This window comes from Ctenopharyngodon idella, chromosome 17, assembly GCF_019924925.1.
Source record: "Ctenopharyngodon idella isolate HZGC_01 chromosome 17, HZGC01, whole genome shotgun sequence".
In the NCBI taxonomy this organism is placed as follows: domain Eukaryota; kingdom Metazoa; phylum Chordata; class Actinopteri; order Cypriniformes; family Xenocyprididae; genus Ctenopharyngodon; species Ctenopharyngodon idella.
The window spans coordinates 16,368,505-16,392,808 of NC_067236.1; the positions used below are offsets into that span (position 1 = coordinate 16,368,505).

Sequence of the window (24,304 nt, forward strand, 5' to 3'; positions counted from 1 at the left end):
ACTAAGCCCAGTCCTGAATCAACACTGAACTGACTTCAGCTGAACAATCATTTTCCTGTTATCACTGTGCAGCTGCTTTAAGCAATATGTATTGAATAAAGCGCTATATAAATAAAAGTGACTTGACTTGACTATGATGCTAGAGTGTTGTGTATGGTCACTAGTGAAGTGTTATTTGCTGAGGTGTTTTTAGGCCCTGTTTACACCTGGTATTAAGATGCGTTTTGGTCGATCGAATCACAAGTAGACGAGGGAGACACATTCCCCAGGAATTCCTTTAATAATTAATTCCTTTAATAATTAAAGGATTAAAATGGATTTAAGGGAACAAAGAAGAAATAAGAACAGCAAAAGAAGTTCTAGGTCTAATTGTAGCCTATAGTTGTGAAGTAGTCCATTTAAACTATTTGCAAATAATATTTGATTTAAAAATATGCACACATTCACTCTTGTTTGTATGTCTAATATGTCAAAAATGTAAAAAACGTTTGTCTCATCACATGACATTTAAATGATAGCGTATTTTCAATTCAAGTTGAGTAGTTTGCATCACTGTACATTACTATGGGTTGTTAAACAGCCATTGTAAATAGTTGTCAAATATTAAATGTTTAGCTAATTATATCTTACCACAAATGCACGCTTTCACTGTAAAAACTAAAACCGTCGCATTGAAATTCACACTTGTCTTCAGTAAATAGTAAGCCCCGCCTTCTTTGATCTGATTGGCCATTATTTTGACATTGCGAGCACTGTTAGACCGTTGAGGCAGACCAGACTAAAAATGTAACTTTTTAAACTGTCTGTCATCCTAACAACAAACAGAGTGGTGCATAATGGAGAGCAGCATTGAAAAATATCAAATATTGGGGGACAATTTGGCCATTTCCAATTATTGAGGGGGGGGGACTTGTCCCCCTCAATGCCTATGGTGGTTACGGCCCTGCTTTCAATGACTTCTGTCCTGATTTCTTTGAGGAGAGGGTCTATGGGTGGCTAAATGTATGGGTTTTTTCAGATCTTTCGATCTAATGGATGACATTAGTTCACGCAATTAACATATGATCACACACATAAACGGCGGAAAAACATACAGAAAGCATCAGCTTTCATTTCTGCTTTGACAGCTGCAAAACCATGCCGAACACTGTGAGTGTGTGTTAGAAATCAGGAATGGTGAGAGAACATTGTGATTGGTATGTTTTTCACAAAGTTTAAACAAACAAAGGTCAGAAGGCGGAGAGTAGGCGGTCTTTAGTGGCTGTTCAACCACATGAGCGTCTACACTACGAAAGCAATCCAGTCGAATCTGTTTTCGACTACCTCTGGAAGTGGTCGAAAGTGGACAATCTCAAAATATTTTAGACTGTATTTAGCGTCATCCCCTTGTGATCCGATCGACCAAAACGCATCTTAATACCATGTGTAAACAGGGCCTAAGTGCTTTTAGCTCACTCCTATTAGTTTTATCATCATCTAAGGGTAATAATCTGTATTTATACTATTTTATGGATATTTTGTGACGTCCTCTATTTTGGATTTATTTTTTACACTGAGCTATTATGGGAATATGTGTTCACATTCCTAACCCATATGAGCAAAAGTGATAGTGATGCTTGCCTTAGCAGACTGCACTGATAATGCTGAATGTGGACTTCTGGGGAAAAAAGAAGTGAACTCACCGCTTCCACTAGGCCTTTTACAGTAGGAGTTTTCAGCATGAGAGCATCAAACACTTCCTCCGTCTCCTTGCGCACATACAGCAGAACTGCAAAGGCAGGGAAATGTGGTCAGCTATATGGTCACTCATGCACAAACTGCAAGCCCAGTTTTCTTGAAACCAAAATAAACCAGAAAGTAAAGTCTAAGTCATCTGCCAAGACTTTCATGTGGCAGATGATTTGATATGTTTTTCTAATGCATGCCTTTAACGACTTTGTATCTCACATGCTGTTCCCTGTAGTTGGGGTCGCTGCTCATGTCTATAAACACCGACCGGTGCCGCCCCCCTCATCCCCTTTCACCCAAAAAACCCAGAGGGACTGGGCAGCATCCCAAGCCATTACTGGGAACACTGTAGGGAGTTTCAGTGATGTGGACAGTCCGGAGTACACAGATTACAAACATTACATCCTATTCCAAAATCGACGTGTTGACTTTGGCGAGAGGTTTGGTTGAATAGATACAAACACGCACCCACCCACACAAACCCACACATGGCTAACCATGACTGCTATTCAACAGGCAAACATGCAGGGCCAGAGAGAGACAAGGCATCGTGTTGGGAGGGCTAGCAGCCTCCAATGACCTTTTTTTCCGAATCCCACAGATGTTTGGTTATGCATCCTTTGTTGAAGTGATCTAAGCAGCAGTGATCGCCTCTGAAATGCTGAGACACACTGGTCTATAATTAGGACCTATCAGGGTACAAACAATAGTTCTGTTCCAAAACCTATAGTCAGCTGCCTCACTACCTACTACCCACATAGGCAACTGCCTTCTAAGGCAGCATCCTAACGTCATGGAACCTCATAAGTGACTGGATCTGGAACACTCGGTAGAGTGACTTGGCGTGCCACGTAAATAGTGCCACACACATGCAATCGATTCCAGTAAAGCATGTTGCAAAGCTAATGCTGCAATACTCTAATAAGCATAAAATGAATGACATGGCACACACAAATTCTGGGTAAAATAATCTAAATGAAAAACAATATTTTAACACAATTATTAGATTAGAATATTATACAATATATTATTGAATAATATTATATTTTATATACTATTCTATGGATACTTTTCAGTTCTGAAGGAAGTATACTTAAAGCTGCAGTCCATAAGTTTTGTCTCTGTCGCCATCTCTGTTCAAAACCTGCAATTGCAGTTATTTGAGGAATTATCATCTTTACGCGGGTTGTGCATCGGCACGGCTCCTCAGCGCGGATGAATTTAATGTTTTGAGGAGAATGTGTGGCTGTCAGTCACCACACCGGTGGATACTGTACAGGTACCTCGAAATCGCAGGTTGTAGTCTTGGAAGTATGACCAAAATAAGAATTTTCACTGGAAAATGTCATCTGAACAAGTCAGTAACAAATTTTCCACTTTTGTTTTTACCAACTGAGACACACAAAAAAAAGCATTACAATAAATCATGCTACCAATGGTGATCGCTTAGCTCATATCACATCAAACCATGCAAATTATTATTATTGTTATACTTTAATACTTTGTTATGGACTGCAGCTTTAAAATCAATCGTCCGCCATCTTGTTTTTTGTGCAAATAGCAAGTCATCTGCCAAGACGTGTAAATAACAATAAATGTTTTTTACATGAAGTGTAAATAGCAATTAGATGCTATGTACACTAAGTGAAAATAGCAGCATTTCTTAGCGATATGCTATTTACACTAAGTGAAAATAGTTATATATTGTATTTACACTATATAAAAGTAGCAGTTCTTTGCAATAAGTGCAAATAGTTGTTCGATGCTATTTATAAATAGTGCCAGATGCTATTTATACAGTCTCAGTATTGTTGTACATTAACAGGATGCAATAATAACAGAGTGTAAATGACTAAATTTATTAAAATTATTAAATGGATGCTGCCTTATTGGGACAATAAAGCCCTCACTACACCTGGGGTAGGTGTAGGGAGGGCTTTACTGTCCCAATAAGGTGCCAATAACCCTACCTGATGAATACTTTATTATTAAACACTCGTTAGGCACTTTATTTCTACTTTTCAAATATTTTTATTGAAAATAAATGCTTTTCTGATCTGATATGTGATGGGAAAGAGAAGAGCGAGTTCAGCAAAAGGTGGTTTTGATCTTGGGTCAAACATATCATAAGGTACTTCCCCGCACCATACTCCCCTGCAGACGTTGAATGGCGAGCGTCTTTTTTAATCTTGTGTGGTCCAACCAGACATTAGTGGGTGGAATTAGTGTAAACAACCTTTGCCAACAAGACAGGCTATTTACACTTAGTGCAAATAGACAATCCGTTTTTTGTTTTACTGAGCTTGTTGCAGTGCATTATGGGATTGCCTTCTCCATGAAGGATACATGTGATGCTGCCTTTGAATTTGTCTAAAACAAGGCATCTTATGCAGTATCCTCCATAGGCAGTACACTAGGTTTTAGAACACAGCAAATGTGTTTTGAATTAGGGTGTTTTTGTGTGTGGTTACTCGCAAGCAACCAAACAGCTTTGCAGCATACTATAGTGCCAACATTACTGAAATAAACAGAAATACCAAAAAAGTGGACAAAACAAATGACATACAACCCAGTTCCAGTTAAAACACACCTCTTTTGGGTTCATCCATCCTTGCCAGCTTATTGGGAGGTGATCCAAACTCCTCCTCGGAATAAGGCAATCTCTTCATAGCTGAGCTGAAGAACATGAGTGAAAGAGAAAGAGTGAGAAGACGAGGAGGGAGATGCAGCAGATGAGTGTAGTTCTGAGAAAACCACAATCCCAGTAGAAAAAAGGAGGCGCTAACTAGTACATCATTACCAATGAGACAAACAGCACCTGCACATTTCCTGGAAACGCTGTACAGGGAGTAGCGCTCCAGGGCAAAGCTAAAGGCTGTTTGTTCTATAATGCACATTTTGAACCCTCCACCTGTCTTGAACAAGCATTGCTAACATTAATGAGCACAACGAAGGTAAAAGACAGAAACGTACCCCTCCTCTGAGTCCTCCGGTGAGAAAGACTATAATGAAAAAAGACAATAGATTATTAACAAAAAATATAGAGACATTTTAACAGTTAATTAACATTCGTTAACAATTACCTTATTATTTGGTGCATAAAGAGACAGAGCCCAGTTATATACTATATAAAATTAAATGTTGCTTTAAGTCTGGCCTATAATAACAGAATATACATACACTAATGTTCAAACGTTTGGGGTCAGTAAGATTATTATTCTTTTTTTAAGAAGGACACATTAAATTGATCAAAAGTGACAGTAAATACTTTTACATTGTTACAAAAGAAAATGTATCACAGTTTCCGCAAAAATATTAAGCACCACAACTGTTTTCAACATTGATAATAATAATAAATGTTTCTTGAGCAGCAAATCAACATATTAGAATGATTTCTGAAGGATCATGTGACACTGAACACTGGAGTAATGATGCTGAAAATACAGCTTTGCCATCAGAGGAATAAATTTGAATTGTAATAGGGTCATTGACGAATAAGGTTTATAAAGGTGTAAAAAAAACAATGGAGATATAATTAATTTTGAAGTTTTAAGTGTTAACAATGCAATCATGTGGTTTAATTAACACTGTTAATTAAATTAACACTGCTTTTGTCATTTTTTTTTTTTACAAGATGGACAAAATTGTCACCAAAAAAGTCATTCGGTTTAACGGAAATTTCGGTTTTACCAAATGACACTTTTGGTTATACCGAATGACAATATTTTCGAACAATGCTAACAGGCTGATATCTAGCTAGCTAGCAAAAGGACAATCAAACATTTTATATTTAGTACAAGATTTTAAAATATTATAACATTTTTCATGTTTTATAGCGGTTCTACCAAATGACCTGATGTTTCGGGACATGCGTATGAGCAAGTGACAACATGAATTTTTCAAATAGTTAAAAGAGAGTTAGTTACTTTGCTTCATGATCATGTAGTCCTTTGCAGGTGTCTTTATGATGTCACATCCTGTCACATGATATTGACCGCATGACTTGATCCAAAATGGTCCCTTTATATTGGTTACTCCGAATGACATCAATGAAATTAATTTTTCCGGACATTCTTTCTCATAACAAAGTAACGACTTCTACACATAATTTTAATACCATTTTGCACTATGTTGATATATGATGTTATAAAATCATGCCAGAATAAAAAATATATACATTTATTACATTTTAAGATCACAAATGAAATGGCTGTATTGGCCTTTGGACGGTTAAACCGAATGACGTTTTGACACTTCAAAATCTTTAAAATACCTTTATATGTAGCAAAATATAATTAAAACCTTTTGGATTTAATAAAAGAGATCTAGTTTTACTACCTTACATACTTTGGATGTCATATCTTTGTTGTTTTATTATTATTATTAAGGCCCTTTGGACACAAAATGACCCGTCATGTCACTGACCCAATAATATTCCACAATATTTACTGTATATTTAATCAAATAAATGCAGCCTTGATGAGCATAAGAGACTTATTTCAAAAACATAAATCAAATAAAACTTACTGACCCCAAACTTTTGAGCTATAATGTACTAGATATTTACATAAAGCTCACATTGCAAAGTCTTTACTTTTAATTTTACTTAATATATTTTATTGTAGGTGTAAAATTAAACATTCAGCTGATCTTTATCTTCTAAACTTCATTATTTTATTCCACAAAAATCTATTCGCAGTCACCCTGCTGAAGACCCCTGGGTTAAACCATTAACACATGCTAACATTTAACCTACTTGTGTTGATTAATGATGTGCTTGTAAATTCAGACCAACTTTCTTTCTTTTTATTTATTTAATTATCATCATTTATTTATTTATTTATTGCTTTAGGTCCATAACGCAATGCAAACTCAATACAAAAGCTTTCAGACCCCCAGAGCATAAAGCAGACCATTCAGAACATCTGAATCAACACAGGTGCATTGCATAAGCACATAAAAGCACATTAACATCCTTCCATGGCTCTGAACTGGCTTCATTTGCATGGAAAAGTAAGGTAAAGTTCACATTTATTTGTGTGATTTTAGCGAAGAGTAAATATCCAGAAGGTTTATTTTTGGTTCTAGATATACTCTGGGCTTCAATGTCACACAAATACTGATGATCAAAGGTCATGTTTAAGGACAGAGTCTAACATTTGCTTTCCTACAGAACTGGGAGTCATGTGATTTTAGCAGTATGGGTGAACAAGTTTGTGAGTCAAAGGTGAAGGGTGAAGTTAAAGGAAGGGTTTTACCAAGAAATTGAACTGATTTAAAAATAACTTCCGGGTCTAAGAACCACATTGATGTAGAGGCACCTAACCCTGGCTGTAAGCCTAAACTTGATATAAACTGTAAACTTGTCCCTCAGATGTGATTGGTTGATTGGAATGTTGTTCCGAACATGTTGTACATGTTGAAATCACGTTCACCATTTATGTGTATGGTACTTGGTAACCTGAATGATACTCTGAACAAAGCTGGCAGGACAAATTATGCATGTTTTGATTTGTTAAGAAATCGTGTGTGGGCTTAAGATGTGATTCCTTGCCAAGAACACTCTGATAACAGCCAAACCCATGCCATAAATGCCAGATTTCATAACAGTGAGAAAAGACTATATTCCTTCCAACTGACTGCATCATTCCGGTCACCGTGACCCAACGACAATCTGCTGTTTCTGTGAAATGCTACAGAAGTCTGCGCTCACACATGCAATAAAGAGCACTGAATTGATGTCGATATGCTTTTACGCAAAGCCACGTGTATGTGGATGATAATAGGGAACTGAAATTACTCTGTCAGAGGGCTTCATCATTTAGATAATTAATCTTTCTGGCAAGAGACCACAAATTCTAATCTTAAAAAAAAAAAAAAAAAAAAAAAAATCAATTTGATTACTCTTCAAAGGGCATTTTAATAAGTTGAAAAAACACTGTAGTGTCAGATTGCTACCTTTCTTAATTTGATGTAATTGGAAATAAAAATTCAATTTCAAAAACAAAAACAAAATTTAAATTCACTGAGGTTTGCTTTAAAAAGTAATTCAGGGAACCTGTTACCACAATTTAAATAAATGCATGGTAGCAAATTTATTGTTTTAAATAAACCTTTTAAATTGCAAACATTATTTTGTTGAGTTCTGTTGACATAATAATGTTGATCATTACATCAACTTAATATTGCCTGTAATTTAAACTCAAATTTCTGCGTTAATTGGCTTTTTTTTTTAAAAAACAAATTAGGTTGTAGTAACTTAATGAAATTGTCTTGATAACTTCAGAAATTAGGCAGTGGATTTCTAGTTCCCAGCATGCTTTGCATAGGACTAGATAAGGAGAATAAATGTTGAAATTAAGTGTTAATTTCAATATACATGATAAATAAGTTATGTTAGCATGTGCTATGATAGCTGTTGATTTGAACTGAAATAGATGAGATTAATTGGTTCCAGGGCTACAACTCTGGTAGTTGGAGCGACTTATTTTTTTTGAGTAATCAACTTAAAAATTTGTGTTTGTGCAACAAATTAAATTCTCTAACTCAGTATAGCTTGTTGATTGAACATAAATTCACTCAAAGTTGTCATAACTCAAAAAAATTGATGCAAATAATAATTTTCAAAATATGTAATCATAATTATAATAATAGTTTTTTTATTATTTATAATTTATTAATAAATTACATTGTCATTTAATAAATTGCAATTATATGATTTATATGTAATGCTTATTTTTTTTTACATGTGTATCACTGGTTCTCTGGAACTCCCCCCCCCCAAAAAAAAGAAAGAAAAAAAAAAAAAAGACGTGATTTCACTAAGTGCAACATGTTCATATTTGTTCACCATATTTGTTGATCTTAGAACAACATTCCAAACAACCAATCAGATCTAAGGGACAAGTTTACAGTTGTGTCAAGGTTTAGGTGTTAGTTGCTTCTACATCAGTGTTATTCACCTATCATTTCTCTCTGATTTTAGGGATAAGTTATGGATAGAGTTAAGTTTAGGGGTAGGAATGGGGTTAGAACTAAATTTTCTGACAGAAACGTTGTTCCAGGATCAACAAGATATGTTGATCCAGGAACATGTCTTACAGGGCAAAATCACGATGACCGCTTAGGACCTGCAAATGGCCTGATTGATTGACTGATTTGTCTTACTGTTCCAAACCACTGAGTAAATTCTTATGCATTTTACACTGTTTGTGTTTAATAACCCATATTGTATAAGTTCATGTAAACATGGCTAAGCCTTACAGATAGGTTCGGGGTTGCTCATGCAGAAACTGGAGAGTTAATGCGGTCAAAATCATCCTAAACTATATGATTGTGCTCACATGCTGCAAAACTGTACATTATCGTCTATTCTCCTATCTTCGTATCTTATCACCACTGCTCACATGAAATGTGTCATAATACACACTACATAACCTGCATGTCAGCTGTACACCTGTAGAGCACAGTGCATTTGAGTTTCATAAGTCTGACAATGATGTAAATGTTGAAAAGCCCTTTTTTTGGTCTGATATGCACTTACTGACCCCTAAAGAGGTAATCTGAAACTTTGTAACTTATGATAGCTACTGTATATCTGTGAAACGTGCAAGAAAAATGTAAGTATTGGTACTCACATGACGCTGGAAGGTGGAGAAGTGGATGTCGGGGATGAAAAGAACAGGCTGCGTCTCGAACTCCGTCATTGTCTTGAAGACAGTGATGTCGCTGCGCTTGTGCATGAGGGGCACCTTGACATCTGGCCCGACTGAGAAAAATGAGGCAAGGATAGAGTGAAAAACAAGTCCCTCTGGAGCTCTAGTCTTACGTTTCTACAATAAAGTACGATCGGGTCAGTTCAAGTCTATGCGTCAAAGTAAAAACCTGAAGCTGTGCTTACAGTTTCCCAATTGAGGGTTGACGTCAGGGCACTTGCCCTTCCTACGGGACTGTTTCCTCTCCTCATCACGGATCTTGCGTTCTGCACCCTTGTCGCAGAAGACCTTAATCTGGCAGTATGCGCGGTGGATGGGCTTATTACTGCGGTTGTTGTAGCTGTAGGTGTCGATCTGTAGGTTGAGCGGTAGGCCTTTCACTCCCTTCTGAGAGGAGAAGTCTGTGCTCAGGCAATTCACTGAAATGAAGATCTAAAGTGGGAACAGAGGGAAAAATTAATGTTTGTTACATTATTGGTTACAAAGCAATCCTTGGAAATAGAGAGTATTGTTGCATTCAGTCCAACTTTTTTTTACAGTTGTGTATAGCAAAAAAAAAAAAAAAAGGGGGGGGGGGGACGCTACATGCACACTGGTCAAAAATAATTAATTTTTACATTTTCAAAAATAAATAGTAAAACCATGAGAAAACCCCAAAATGCTCTGAATGCAAATTTAAGTAAAAATTTTTTTTTTACTAAAGCTTTTTTTTGCTTGACATTTTTGGTTTGGAACTTTATTCAGAGGTTTTATGCACAGGGTTAAAAGTTTGTGAGAGGTTAAATGGGAACACCAGACTGTCATGCCATTATTTGTATTGTATGTCGCCCCCTTCTGGTAACAAAATAGACTCACAGCACATAAAGTTTTTAAGACTGGGTTAAATTTGAGTATTCTGGAAGTGCTCTTCCATCACCGTCTATTAAAACAAATATTGGTTTATTATGTGATGAAATAAATATAAGTTTAATACAAACTGTGGCATTTCAACCATTGATTATTACTGTTTCATCTATATTAATGTTTCTGTAAATAAATATTATGGAATATGAATTTTATTCCTTTTACTTTTACAAATCAACATCCTGCTTGTTAATTCACATTCAGACACAGAACTGAAATTTCAAACTGCATTCTCAAAACAAATCTGAATGACGCACAACCCTGCAGTTCAGAATCTAGAAACAAACACAAAATTCTTTAAAAAAAAAATATATATATATATATATATATATATATATATATTTAAAAATACTCTTCCCTTTAAAAGTTTGGGGCCGGTAAGATGATTGATTGATTGATTGATTGATTGATTGATTGACTGATTGACTGATTGATTGAAAAGACATCTCTTCTGCTTACCAAGGTTGCAATTTATTTGATTGTAAAAACAATAATATTGTGATGTATTATTATTACAATATAATGTATTATTAATGTATATTTTATTAATGTATTATTAATGTTTAATAAATGTCATTTATTCCTGTGGTGGCAAAGCTGAATTTTCTGAAGCCATTACTTCAGCATTTCTTATTATTATCAGTGTTTTTTTAGTGTTTTATAAATATTAGTATTTATTTATTTTAGATTTTTTTTTTTTTTTTTGTGGAAACCATGATACCTTTTTTCAGGATTCTTTGATAAATAGAAAGTTCAAAAGAACAGCATTAACTTAAATAGACCTTTTTTGTAACTTAATGCATTCTTGCTGAATAAAAGTATTCATTTCTTTAAATATATATTGTGTGTTTGCTTTTGAACAGTTGTATATGTATAACTCATCGGTTTATTCCTACCACTGTTTCACCAAAGCAAAATGTACTTAACTTTATCCAATGACAATACAGCATCTTACGTAATAATGTATTATTAACAAAAGGCCTGAGACAAAATGAGAATTGGAATTACAAACAAATGGACATTCAACAAATCATCAAATATTTGCACAAGCGTTCACTCAATGCCTGTAATTTCTCAAAAAGTCCGCTAGGGCGCGCCACAAGACCATTCCAGCCATCCTTCTCCAACCCTATAAGGTTTTGCCCTGTTCTCTCTCTTCGCTTTCTGTTTCTCTCTGTCTGAGAATCAAAACCACGCCCACATACAACACTGCCAACAGTAGGAACACTGTAGACTGTGCACACGGATGAGTATCCTACAGCGCAGGCCAATCTTATGATCTGCATCCTGGTTTTAGGACAACACTGCTCACTGCAAAATACTCAATTTCATTCTTTAAACTATGAATTGTTTACTTTAATGGGACAGTTATAATTACATCAATACACAAATGTACGTGACTATTCCTTTAACAGCCTGCTAAGATCCTTCAAAACTAATCCGACAGAGGCAGAAGATTTAAAGCAAAATCTGTTAGTCAATTGGTGACGGGTTTAACCCGACTAGTCTCGACACACTCGTCGAACAGGATTCCATTAGCCTATCTGTCAGTGCTCACTGTTCCCCCATTAGTGTTTCCTCATTCTTAACACCATTGTTGGGCGTGTCTCCTCATTAACACATCAGTTAAGCACAAAATAGGGCTGTCAGCCTTACAAATCCTACACTGTAAAAAATAAATCCGTAAAATAACAGAAAAAGTACTGGCAGCTTATTACCCGGACATTTCCCTTAACCCTTAAACACAACGCAATGAAGTTCAAAATACAGGTGAAACATCTGTAAAAATAAATACGGAAAGTAATTTACAGCACACTTTGATTGTGTTTCCTGAATCAACCCTTTTTTTATACAAGTGTTGAGCATCATGTCTATTTTGAGTGTAAATTTTCATCTTGAAAAATCTCTTTTTCATGAGTCATGTCTATTTTAGGATCCTTTATCCACATACCAAGAATTCTAACAGAAGGAAACAACTGGAAAAAAAAATCACCTTTAACCTTTTAATAAATCTAAAGTCTTTCAGCAGAAAGTCATTTTTCACTAATCTCATATTAAATTCTTTAAGGGATATCGAAAGGTGAATCAAATAAAAAGAGCAATAATGTTGTTTATTAATTAAACCTGTCTTACAAGTGTCCAAAAATGTCTTTACCTTTGCTTCCTCACTGATGTCCCATGTGAATGAAATGGCGTTATATGAAATCTCCTCAATGTTACTGATGGTGTTGAAACTTTCTTTGTAGTCCGCTGTGACAAGACAAAGAGAGGCTTTAATGAGTATGAGTATTAGTGAGTATTATGAGATTCACATTTTGTAAATGAAGGGAATCAATAGGGAAGGAAATATTTTGGATGTATCACATTTGTAAATCTCAGTTGCAGACATAAGACAGAACTGACTATAGACTATAATTAAATGTTTATGAGCTTTTTAGATCAAATCAAGACAGTAAAAGTTAATTAGTTCAACATATGCTGGAAAAACTTTTTGTAAGACAACATTATAAACAAATTTGAAATGTAATATTAAAGGGTTAGATTTAATGTCATTATTTACCCTCATGTCAAACCCTTAAGATCAACTCACACATCAGTTGTAGTAAACGAAAGCTCAAGCATGTTTGCTTGACGCTTGCGAGAACCAATGAGGTTCATTCTCGTGTTACGCAGCACATTTGAACCATGAAATCATATAAAGCGATTGAGTCTCTTTAGAAAATTTGGACTAAACCGTTTGATTCATATGGATTAGTTTAACGATCTCTTTATGAACTTTTTGAAGCGTCAAATTGGTATTTGCGTAGCTGTCAATGAAGGGACAGAAAGCTCTCAGATTACTTCAAAAAGATCTTCATTTGTGTTCTGAAGATGAACCAAAGTCTTTCGGGTGTGGAACGACATGAGGGTGAGTAATTAGTTAACCTATTTTTGGGTTAACTATCTCTTTAAGTCTCAAAAGGTATTTTTCCCTCAGAAGTCTACCTTCATTGAAAGCAAGATAAAGCTGTGTACCCTTTCAAGCTTTACAATGCTCATCTTTTATTTGTGTCATTGGTTGACCCTATTGTCTTGTCCCCACCTGCATCACCCCTTCCCTGTGTCCAGTTTGTCTGTATGTGTGTTTGCTATCTGTTACTCCACCCTGAACTACACTAGGCCCAGAAAAGCAAAGAGGATTGAAAGTGTGACTAAGATCAGTGAGATGAGAGGTGTATTGATATCCCACGACAAAAAATCCTCACCAATATCAATGCATCTCTGTTTGGCCGTGTGCTGTCTCGAGTGCCAATATTTCCAGTGCTTGAGTTGGTCATCTCTGGTTTTCTCCTCTCCAAACACTACCATCACAACACTCTGAAAAAAGCATGGTGTTACTGCTTTCAATTACAGTACACACACTCAAACAAGTGCTCATTCATTCAGTGGTCAAAAAAGTATTGACACACTTAAGTCACACTTAAATATATACTAATATCTTACAGTACTATGCACTATAATGTATGAATGTCATTATATTAGACATTATACTTTTCTTTTTTTTCTAGAACTTTTCTGCTATCTTTCTTTAAAATAAATGGCATGTGGTTTGATCTATTTTAATATGATACAAAGACATTCATTCAGTTTTAAGTCACTAAAGTGTCCAAAGACATTTTGGGGTCAGTTACTTTTTTCAGAACTTTTATTCCTTGCAATTAGTTGTTGCAAAGTTTAATGGGTAAACAAATGTATTATATAATTCTTTATTAAAAGAAAAAAAATAATACATGATTTTAAAAAATGTGTGTATGTGTGTTTGGGGGGTTTGTGTGGTTCAGGTTTTCGATCTTGTGGAGACATTTTTTGGTCCCCATGAGGTAAAACAACTTACAAATCTTACTAAATGTAAAATTGCAGAACTTTTTCTGTGAGTATTGTGTTTAGGTTTAGGGAATAGTATGGAAGCTTGTTTCTGCCATGAACTAAAAAATAAAAAAGGTAATTGCGACTTTTTATCTCACAATTTTGACTTTTTTTCCCTCGCATTTGCGAGCTTATATCTCATAATTCTGACCTTCAAAAGATATAATCTCACAATTTCGAGTTATAATGTCAAAATTGCAAGTTATAAAGTCAGAATTGTGTGATATAAAATCAGAATTGTGAGTTATAATGTCCAATTGTGAGGGAAAAAGTCAGAATTAAAGTAAGAATTTACTTTTTTCTCAGAATTTTGAGTTTGTATCTCACAATTCTGACTTTATAAGACGCAATTCTGACTTTATAACTCACAGTTGCGAGTTTAAATCTTGCAATTCTGATAAAAAAAAATTATGAATTGTGAGATAAAAAGTCGCAATTACTTTTTTATTTTTTTATTTAGTGGCGGAAACAAGCTTTCATAAGATAGGATACAGTTTGTACAGTATAAAAATCACTATGTCTATGGAAAGTTCCCATAAAACATAAAACCCAACGTGTGTTCTGTGTGTGTGTGTGTTTAAATTGTTTTATAGTGTAGGTGAAGTGTCCAAATACGGTTTGGGGCAACTAAACTAAAATAAATAAACTAAAATAAAATAAATAATAAAATAAAATAAAATAAAATACTTAAATCTTAAAATCTTATTTTCATACTCATCTTACCCTGACTTTACAGATGGGGCCATGCAGCAGTTTGCCGTTGTCAATTTCCCTAAGGGTGATGGGATAGAACTGGCCCTTGTTGAGGTACGTCATTGTGCCATCACCAGACTTCTGTCGGAGAGACTTGGAGGCTTCTAACGTGTATTCAAAGTTATTACTGTTGAACAAACACAAAAAAGGGGTCACCACATAATACATATTTGCATCATCAAACCAAATACACCCATGACGATTTCCCTGTTTGCTATTACACAGAAGAGCTTGTCTTATTTGTTGTAGGCTGGCATTCATTTACCCATGGGCCATGTGCACCTGTCAGGATACACCAGCGACCCTATTCTGTTTACACACGCTCAGCTGATAGAATCTGCTAACTCCCGGGAGACTCTTAAAGGGAATGAGGTTTTACTCTGGGGTTTTGGTTTTGGCAGCAAGCGTTTGCGTACCTTGACACTGTGTCAAAACTGCCGTAGTCCTCCTGCGTGATGGAACCCATGCGTAACTGGAGATCCCCTGGGAACGAGAACACCTGTAGCGCACAAAAGAGGGGCGAGAGGGCCTGGCATTAGCGCAAACAACCACCACGCTGCCACGCATTCAGTCAGCGAGAGAAAGCTGATTGCTAAACCAAAGAAAAAACAAACGGCTCTCCCAGCTCCCTGTGTGTGCAAGGTTTTTGTGGAACTATCATTTCTAAGGAAATCCTCCCTCCAGGTTTAAAAAAAGAGAAGGTAGAAAGAGGGAGCGGGAATGAGAGCGGGTGAGAGAGAGAGAGAAAAGGCCCTGGCTATTATGTGAGAGGAAAATACAGCACTTTATTGTGTAAGAGAGACAATGGCATAATGACATGCTAGCTGCTATTTTGGCATGTTCAAATAAAAATAGGGAGGGGGCTCAGTACAACAATGTCTTTAGAGTCACCAGGTAAATGAAGTATTGTCTGAGGGTGGGAGAGAGGAGATTTGTGTGTTTGTGTGTGAACTCACATCTGAGTTCTCTGGGAAGGTCGAGTCTGGGGTGCGTGGCTGTGTGTTCGGGCTAAACTGGTTGTGGGGGAGCTGACGGTCAAATACCACCGCGTGATTGTCTGATTCTGAGCAGTGGGGGTTGGGGACTGTGACGGAGAAACCGTGTGATGGACCCTCGGTCTTCACTGGGTAGTTTGGCACAGCCGCAATGGACACTGTCACCGTAGTATCAGGTGTGGAGAAAAGGCCTCTCTTGTCCTGGGTGAGCTGGTTCCCTGGAAGAACGATGTTTAGGGGTACTCCTTTCAGAACCTGGATTCTGTTCTCCGATGACATTGACGTCTCTTGGAGAGGGGTCATCATGTTCCTGTTGAGAATGTAAATAACAAAATATATATAAATATAAATGTTTACAAAAATGACCTACAAACACGTAGACGTGTGCATCCACGTTCTTAAGTATAAGGTTTAACGATGACTCTATTTTTTGTTGAGAAATGTGTATATTTGCTTTACTTTAAACAAGATTAAAATACAGAATATAGATAATAATATATATATATGCGCTGGGGAGAAACTCTCCTCAAGCACATTAAAGTCACCATGAAATCAACACAGACTAATCTTTTTTTTTTTTTGCAGCATTTTTTTTTGCAGCATACTGCAGCAATTATTATAAATGATTTATCCTTGGACATCTTTTTTTTTTTTAATTCATGTTCCCTCATAATCTTTAAACAAAATAACTTCCCCTCCCTCTTGCAGACATCTCTTTTCTTCTCTGATTATGAGTTTACTGGAGCCAGGACGGGGCAACCTGTCACTCACATGAGATCCACCAATAGCAAACCACAACCATCCAATCAATTTTCCTTAAGTTTGTCTTGTTCGAGAAGCCGTTTCACTCGGATTTACATCACAATAGGGAAGAAATGCACTGAAATTTGCTGTTAATTTACTCAGCATCAGGCCATCCAAGATGTAGGTGACTTTTTTCTTCAGTAGAACAGCAAAGAAGATTTTTAGCTGAAACCGTAGTCCTCTGTGATTAATATAATGGAGACAAAACAATATTAAAGGATTAGTTCACTTTTAAATGAAAATTACCCCAAGCTTTACTCACCCTTAAGCCATCCTAGGTGTATATGACTTTCTTCTTTCTGATGAACACAATCGGAGATATATTAATAAATATCCTGACGAATCTGAGCTTTATAATGGCAGTGAGCGATACCAACGAGTATGAGCTGAAGAAAGTGCTTCCATCCATCATAAACGTACTCCACACGGCTCCGGGGGGTTAATAAAGGCCTTCTGAAGCAAAGCGATGCGTTTGTGTAAAAAAAAAAAAAAAAAAAGCCAGACCGCCTTCTGTATTCAAGTTACGAAAAAAATTGAACTGGCGTTGTGTCAGTTAAGCTTTTTTCCGTAAGTTGAATAGGGAAGGCGTAGGACGTAGCGTAAGCTTTTTGAACTGCAAGAGGCGTTACGCTTTCTTCCTAAGCTGATTACGGAAGGCGGTCTGGCGGAAGCTAGATATTTTACTTCATAACTTGTTAAATATGAATATTATTTACACAAATGCATCACTTCACTTCAGAAGGCCTTTATTAACCCCCTGGAGCCGTGTGGAGTACACGTTTATGATGGATGGATGTGGATGGAAGCACTTTCTTCAGCTCGTACTCATTGGTATCCTTCACTGCCATTTTAAAGCTCAGATGCATCAGGATATTTATTAATATATCTCCGATTGTGTTCATCAGAAAGAAGAAAGTTATATAAACCTAGTATGGCTTGAGGGTGAGTAAAGCTTGGGGTAATTTTTATTTGAAAGTGAATTAATCCTTTTATAACCGCGGCTCCTGACGATACATTGAGGTCTTAAGAAGCGAAACGATCGGTCTATGCAAAAAACTGTACATTATTTAAAACATTTTTACCTCTAATCCACAGCCTTCCTGTAATGACATATGCGCAAGAGCAAACTCACACGCGAGCTGATGCTGTTTGTTTACAACAGAGAGGGAAGACGCTCATGTTATATTGTTCATCAAAATCGTACTTACTTTTGCACACCCTGGATCACCCAGGAATATTTACCAAGGCTGTGGATTACAGGTAATAATGCTGTAAAAATGTTCAGTTTCTTGCATAGACCGATTTTGTTTCGCTTCTTAAGACCTCAATATATCATCAAGAGCCACAGGTATTAATTTTGTTTTGTCTGCATGTTTGTTTGTTTTTGTTTGTTTACCCATTGACTGCCATTATATGAATCACAGAGGACTACGACGAACTATAACTTTAATATAAAGTGCTGTCATGCTTGGAACAGTTTAGATTGTGCACATTTTTGCTACTATAAAGTCACTGACATAGCTTCTGTGTGCTCGGCAAACAGACCAGACAAATCAGTCATATAAATGGTTGTCGACTATTTTCTCAATCAAGTGTTATTGACTGTAATTGCAGTCCTAATTGAGAATAATAAAAAAGAAGGGTCTCATCTTCTCAGTATGGGAAAAAATGGCATTCGTTATTGCATCTTTGATGAGAGCTTCACCTTTTGTTGGGATCCACATCAGAGCCCAGGACGTCAGTCTTTGGATGGGATATTGTTCTCTTTTCCCGTGGCACCTGGGGAAAGTAAACAAACTCTGTGTAAGTCTGACCACATCCAATAGCATCAGCTTTACCCATTATATCTGTCAGTGAACATATTTAACAGACTAGGTGGAATTTTGTGAAGTAAAAGGATGTTAGATGTCATTAAATCCATTCATTCTAGAACTCAAATAATAATTATACTCATATAAGCATTAAATAAGGTTAGTTTTTTTGTTGTTAAATAAAGTTCCTCCTTCCGGTCTGTTTTAAGATACTTCTAAAAAACTAATTTTTTAAATAATTAATAAGGTTACACTTTATTTTAAGGTGCCCTTGTTATGGTGTAATCATACAAATAAGTACTAAGTAATATTAATTAATGTGCTTTCTAATTAGGGTTTGGTTTAGGGTTAGTTGATTTACTGATACTACTATGGTAAGTACATGTAAGATGTGTAAGAGGGACACTGTAAAATAAAGTGTTACCAATAATAATTTATAAATTTAAATTAATATAATATCATTCTTTGTATTTTTGTTTGCTTATTTAACCTGATATTTTCAGTATACGACTGAATTTTATTCTGTAAATATTTAATGCTTATTTTGCTAGTAGTACTTTGAGTTTTAGAAAAGTGCATTAAGAATTAATTTTATCATTATTATTGGTGTTAATCTTCTCTTCTTCTCATACCTTGTAGTAGTCGTAAAGCAAACCCAGAGCAGCGGCACTGTCCTCATCTCCATTAATGCTCATCATGGCCTTGGTGGCGGCTGTGAGAGGGTTCTCGAGGAACGACTTCCAGGCCTCATCCTCACTGGTGAAAGCCCGGCGCTGGTTGTAAGCCGGATCATTCGGTAGCACAAGCACCGGCCGCTTACTGTGAGGAACATTTCAGAAAGAGCCATCAGTACTAGACTAACAGCTAAATGAATCTTCGGGCAGTCAAAAGGAACAAAAAGACAAATCAATCTGAAGATGTTTTAGCATTATTCGCTGGTGTCAAAGTTGACAGAAGAGCAGGTTGTTGTGAAAGGCCTTCTTTATCTCAGGATCTGTGAAAAACCGGCCCAAACAACAAATCTCTGCACAGACCACAGCTTCCCGTTTGACAACATGTTTCACTGGCTCTTCCAGTAAGACAGCCATTAAAGTGTCAAAAGGAAATCTGGTGACTTTTCACTGACTGTGACAAAGTTCATTAAGAAAACCGGTTATGGCCTATGTTCTTTTTCGTCATCATTATGTCATTCTCATAAGTACCATCACCTATTATCTCTAGACAAAGGTGGCTTACAGAGATTGAATATACTCTGATCCTGCTGTGCTTGTTAAATGTTTATACAACAGTTAGTTCTGGTCTTTGAATCTGATTGGTTGAGATGTCTTTCCAGTCATGTGATATTCTACTAGTATCACCACAGGAACCATTTCACTATTCATATTACTCCGCTTGCAGCATTCCTCACAGCGAGTATGCCGAACGATAAATTTTACGAAATAATTTTACAAATACTACTATTGTTGTGTCACGGAATGTGGTTTTAAGAGATTTATAGGCAAGAATGTAGTTGCCTATTTTAAAATGGGCTTTTTTGGAGACCATCAGCGCTCCAGGCCATCAGCGCTCATGTACCTGCCAAAAACAGCTTTATCATGGCCAGTCCTTCGGGAATTTGCCGCCGACTGGCGGTAGTGGTAAAACATGAGGTATAATTCATTTTGAGTACATCAAACTGGCAATCTTTGCTGTTATTAATCGATTACTTGTTCCAGATGAAGTCAGTTTAGCTAAAGGCAAAGTTAAGTTTCATAACTTTATGTATTTATTTAACTTAAATCCTGCACTAACTAGAGTGCTGCTTTTGTACTTTTAACTGAACTGTTTGCTTGTGTTTATTTCCTGTTGTCTATTATTGTTCATTTAAATAGGCCTATTATTGTTTAATAAATAATATTTTATTTTATACAATTAATATGCCGTATTTCGTATTAAGAAAGGGTCCGTTAGTGATTGTGATTTCGACTTCAGTGAAAGTTACATTAATACGCCATTAGATAGCAGCAAAGACTTTATCAGTGAGTCAATGGCAAAGACTTTTATATTGAAAAGGACTAAAACAAGGCAGTAAACAAGGACGTTTTTACTTTAAACAACACATAAGACGCAAATGAATTGACTAGCGCTGTCACAGGGAATCCCCTTAAAGGGTTAGTTCACCCAAAAATGAAAATTCTGTCATTAATTACTCACCCTCATGCCGTTCCACACCCGTAAGTCCTTCGTTCATCTTCGGAACACAAATTAAGATATTTTTGTTGAAATCCGATGGCTCAGTGAGGCCTGCATAGCCAGCAATGACATTTCCTCTCTCAAGATCCATTAATGTACTAAAAACATATTTAAATCAGTTCATGTGAGTACAGTGGTTCAATATTATTATTATAAAGCGACGAGAATATTTTTGGTGTGCAAAAAAAACCAAAATAACGACATATATAATGATGGCCGATTTCAAAACACTGCTTCATTAAGCTTCGGAGCATTATAAATCTTTTGTGTCGAATCATGATTCGGATCGCGTGTCAAACTGACAAACTGCTGAAATCATGTGACTTTGGCGCTCCGAACCGCTGATTCGTCACAAAAGAATCATAACGCTCCGAAGCTTCCTGAAGCAGTGTTTTGAAATCGGCCATCACTATACAAGTCGTTATTTTGTTTTTTTGGCGCACCAAAAATATTCTCGTTGCTTTATAATATTAATATTGAACCACTGTACTCACATGAACTGATTTAAATATGTTTTTTGGTACATTAATGGAACTTGAGAGAGGAAATGTCATTGCTGGCTATGCAGGCCTCATTGAGCCATCAGATTTCATCAAAAATATCTTAATTTGTGTTCCGAAGATGAACGAAGGTCTTACAGGTGTGGAACGGCATGAGGGTGAGTAATAAATGACATTATTTTCATTTTTGGGTGAACTAACCCTTTAACTGGTAAGAGGATACTAAGACAAAGATATCGCTTTCCTCAACGGACATACTAACTGATTTTGTTGTTTTTGAATACAAGATTGACCTGAAGAATATCAGATGCAGATAATACATAATATGTATTCACCATACAGAGTATGGTTTCTAGACTCGAGTACCTTATTGCTTTTATAAAACGGTACAAATATTAAAGATAAAAATATGTATCAATGCTACTTTACTTTATAAGTAAAATCACCAAATGCCTTCCTTCTGCTGGAAAAAAAATAGTTCTTACGTTTTTCTTCAAATAAGAACGAACATTACGATTATGTTGCTAAGGGTGTTGCGCAGTGATACACAGAACCGTTGGGTGAAGCAGTCATGGTTTATCGTGAATAAAACACAGCTATTGACCAATCAGAATCAAGGACAGGAACTAACCGTTTTATAAACTCGCTTAGTCAATTTATTTCTCATAATACAATACAATAAGCTTCAATGAAGCAACTCCGTGGCAGAAGGAAGTAGTTTCACACAAAAGAGGGGTTTTAAAGACACTCCATTGTTGTTTCTTATTTTTTTTTACACACTTGTGCTGTCAAACTGTTGTATAAACGCAATATCACACTTGTAGCCGTGCGATATGGCTCTATATCAGCACGAATCACAGCTGTGCTGATATTTATGTTGAAATATCTGACAATAACATAAAGGCAAAGTAGAGTTTATTTCTAAACTTTTTTTTTAACTTGAGTGGGCGAGAAGGGCGAGGTTAAGGTGGGGAACTCTGCCATAAATGTGACTTTTTAAAATTAAATCTACTGTATTTAAGCACATACATTTTTTTTTAAGATGATCAAGTTTTAGAGTACAAACTTAGAGTATAAAATAAATGGCTTCATCCTGATGATGGTTAGTGTCTCTTGGTTTACTTGTCACACAACACTGTAGTAGCCTTTAATAAGGGAAGGAATCCATATTGAGTTGCTATGACAAAACTTTGCATCCAGATTAGTTAACGCAAACAGATTACGAGTAATTTGATAACTAATTGTACCATTCTTTCTCCTTGTTTGATTTTAGCTTTGCAACCTGATAGATCCGTTATCCTGGGACAATAAAACCTTGTGGACACGCAATCCCACTTCTAAAACAAAAGAGGCGACCAAGCGTGAAATTAATAATGATGTGTTTGTGGCCACATCCGCCAAACTCCAAACACTATCTAAGGAGAGTTTTAGTTTTCTCTTCAGGATTCACAGATAAAAGGTCTCACTTTGCTTACACTATGGTGATGGTCGTCAACAAAGTTCTGTTTGCATGTGGAAAAGCTCCACCAACGGGCAAATATTTTGGGTATACACTTTGGTGCTTGATGTTCTTTAAAACAGTTTCTGAGAATTAAAAAAATAATGAAAAAAAAAAAAACATTTCCTAAAAAGTCGCAGGACATTTTGTTTAGATTTGCATGCTTTAAACTGTACAAGCTTAAACACTGTTCCTAAGAAATTGCCAACGCCTAGAAAGCAGGCTGTTTCAATCACCTCTTACAAAACAAAATTTGACAAAAATTTGATAAATTCACAAAATTTTATCAATCATAAAATAATATAATCCATAAATTACAACATGTAATTTCAACAATATGTCCTGTAATTACAACATGTTGTATTATCTAAAAACTTAACAATTTCAGCCAATATGTGTCATCAATTATTACCTTTCCAAAAACACAGATGTTGTTTCCAGCTGTATCTACATAAGCAGCCTTATAATAAATGCTTACAAAAATGTCAAGCTTCCACAAGTTTCCCATTTAGACTCAATGTAATTTCACTCCAAACAAGGAAAATTAACGCACAAAACAAATAACACGCAAATCTAACAAACGGAGTGCTGCGCTCGTAACTCCCGCGGCAGGTGCAGATACACCTGTGGCCGGAGCAGGTCTGAACATGACAGGTGAACTGAAGAGCCCAAACAGCACAACTGTGTAGCGGAATCGTCTCTCGGCTGTCAGACCGACTCCTCGTGGTAAGCCACATATTCTCCAGAATTAATGAGACAAGTCAGACTAGAGAGGCTAATCTTTGTCAGTTCCAGCAAATAAGCCAGTGTTAAGCAGTAAATAGTGCATTATATCTCAATCATGAGATCCTTTTCTGTTGATCAGGTCATCCCTCGGTAGACTATGGACCTACAGTGCTGAACTTACTTGTCATGATCCTGTGACATCTCTTATGGTCGAACTGGACTTTCTAGTTGGTACTGTAAATCCGATCCTTCTTCTTCTTGTATGGAGAAAGGTTTACAGAATGGGATGAGGGCAGCGTTAGAATTGCCTGTATGAGAACGGGTTTTGTTGGCTTTTCTCGCTTTTTTGGATATACTGAGAAATTGGGGCCGGTTTTACCTGTGACAGGGCACTGGATTGGATTACACCTGAGAGGAGGAGCTTAATATTCAACAACTCTCATTGCTTATGGTCCTGCATGTTTAACCTAAAAAACCTGATGAAATTAACAGTGCAGTGTAATATATATATATATATATATATATATATATATATATATATATATACACATATATATATATATATATATATATATATATCACTGCACTGTTAATTTCATCAGGTTTATATGTATGAAAATATAAATGAAATTTAAATAGTTCAGGGCTACATTTAGCTGTAATTTTACATACAGTATTTACATTTTGTCTGATTTAAATTTAGCACACAGGATACTTCTTTACATTTAATACA

At 36.0% G+C, this 24,304-nt stretch overlaps 1 protein-coding gene across 2 annotated transcripts in view; it reads right to left on the minus strand.

The window, feature by feature from the left end:
* The window catches only part of grhl1 (grainyhead-like transcription factor 1), a 27,915-nt gene extending 4,012 nt beyond the window's left edge, over positions 1 to 23,903 (minus strand). The window contains exons 1-13 of one of the 2 annotated variants that reach the window (XM_051868253.1): positions 23,753 to 23,903; positions 19,248 to 19,434; positions 18,510 to 18,583; positions 15,962 to 16,310; positions 15,422 to 15,504; positions 14,976 to 15,132; positions 13,592 to 13,703; positions 12,502 to 12,596; positions 9,629 to 9,875; positions 9,366 to 9,496; positions 4,702 to 4,730; positions 4,319 to 4,404; positions 1,683 to 1,768 (exon numbers count right to left, since the gene is read on the minus strand). In XM_051868253.1, the coding sequence (XP_051724213.1) occupies positions 1,683 to 1,768; positions 4,319 to 4,404; positions 4,702 to 4,730; positions 9,366 to 9,496; positions 9,629 to 9,875; positions 12,502 to 12,596; positions 13,592 to 13,703; positions 14,976 to 15,132; positions 15,422 to 15,504; positions 15,962 to 16,310; positions 18,510 to 18,583; positions 19,248 to 19,434; positions 23,753 to 23,772 (1,656 nt within the window). In that variant the 5' untranslated portion in view covers positions 23,773 to 23,903. Of the gene's footprint in view, positions 1 to 1,682; positions 1,769 to 4,318; positions 4,405 to 4,701; positions 4,731 to 9,365; positions 9,497 to 9,628; positions 9,876 to 12,501; positions 12,597 to 13,591; positions 13,704 to 14,975; positions 15,133 to 15,421; positions 15,505 to 15,961; positions 16,311 to 18,509; positions 18,584 to 19,247; positions 19,435 to 23,257; positions 23,717 to 23,752 lie in introns of those variants that run through there. The other variant, XM_051868254.1, reaches the window with a different exon arrangement.
* Between the last annotated feature and the right edge of the window lie 401 nt (positions 23,904 to 24,304).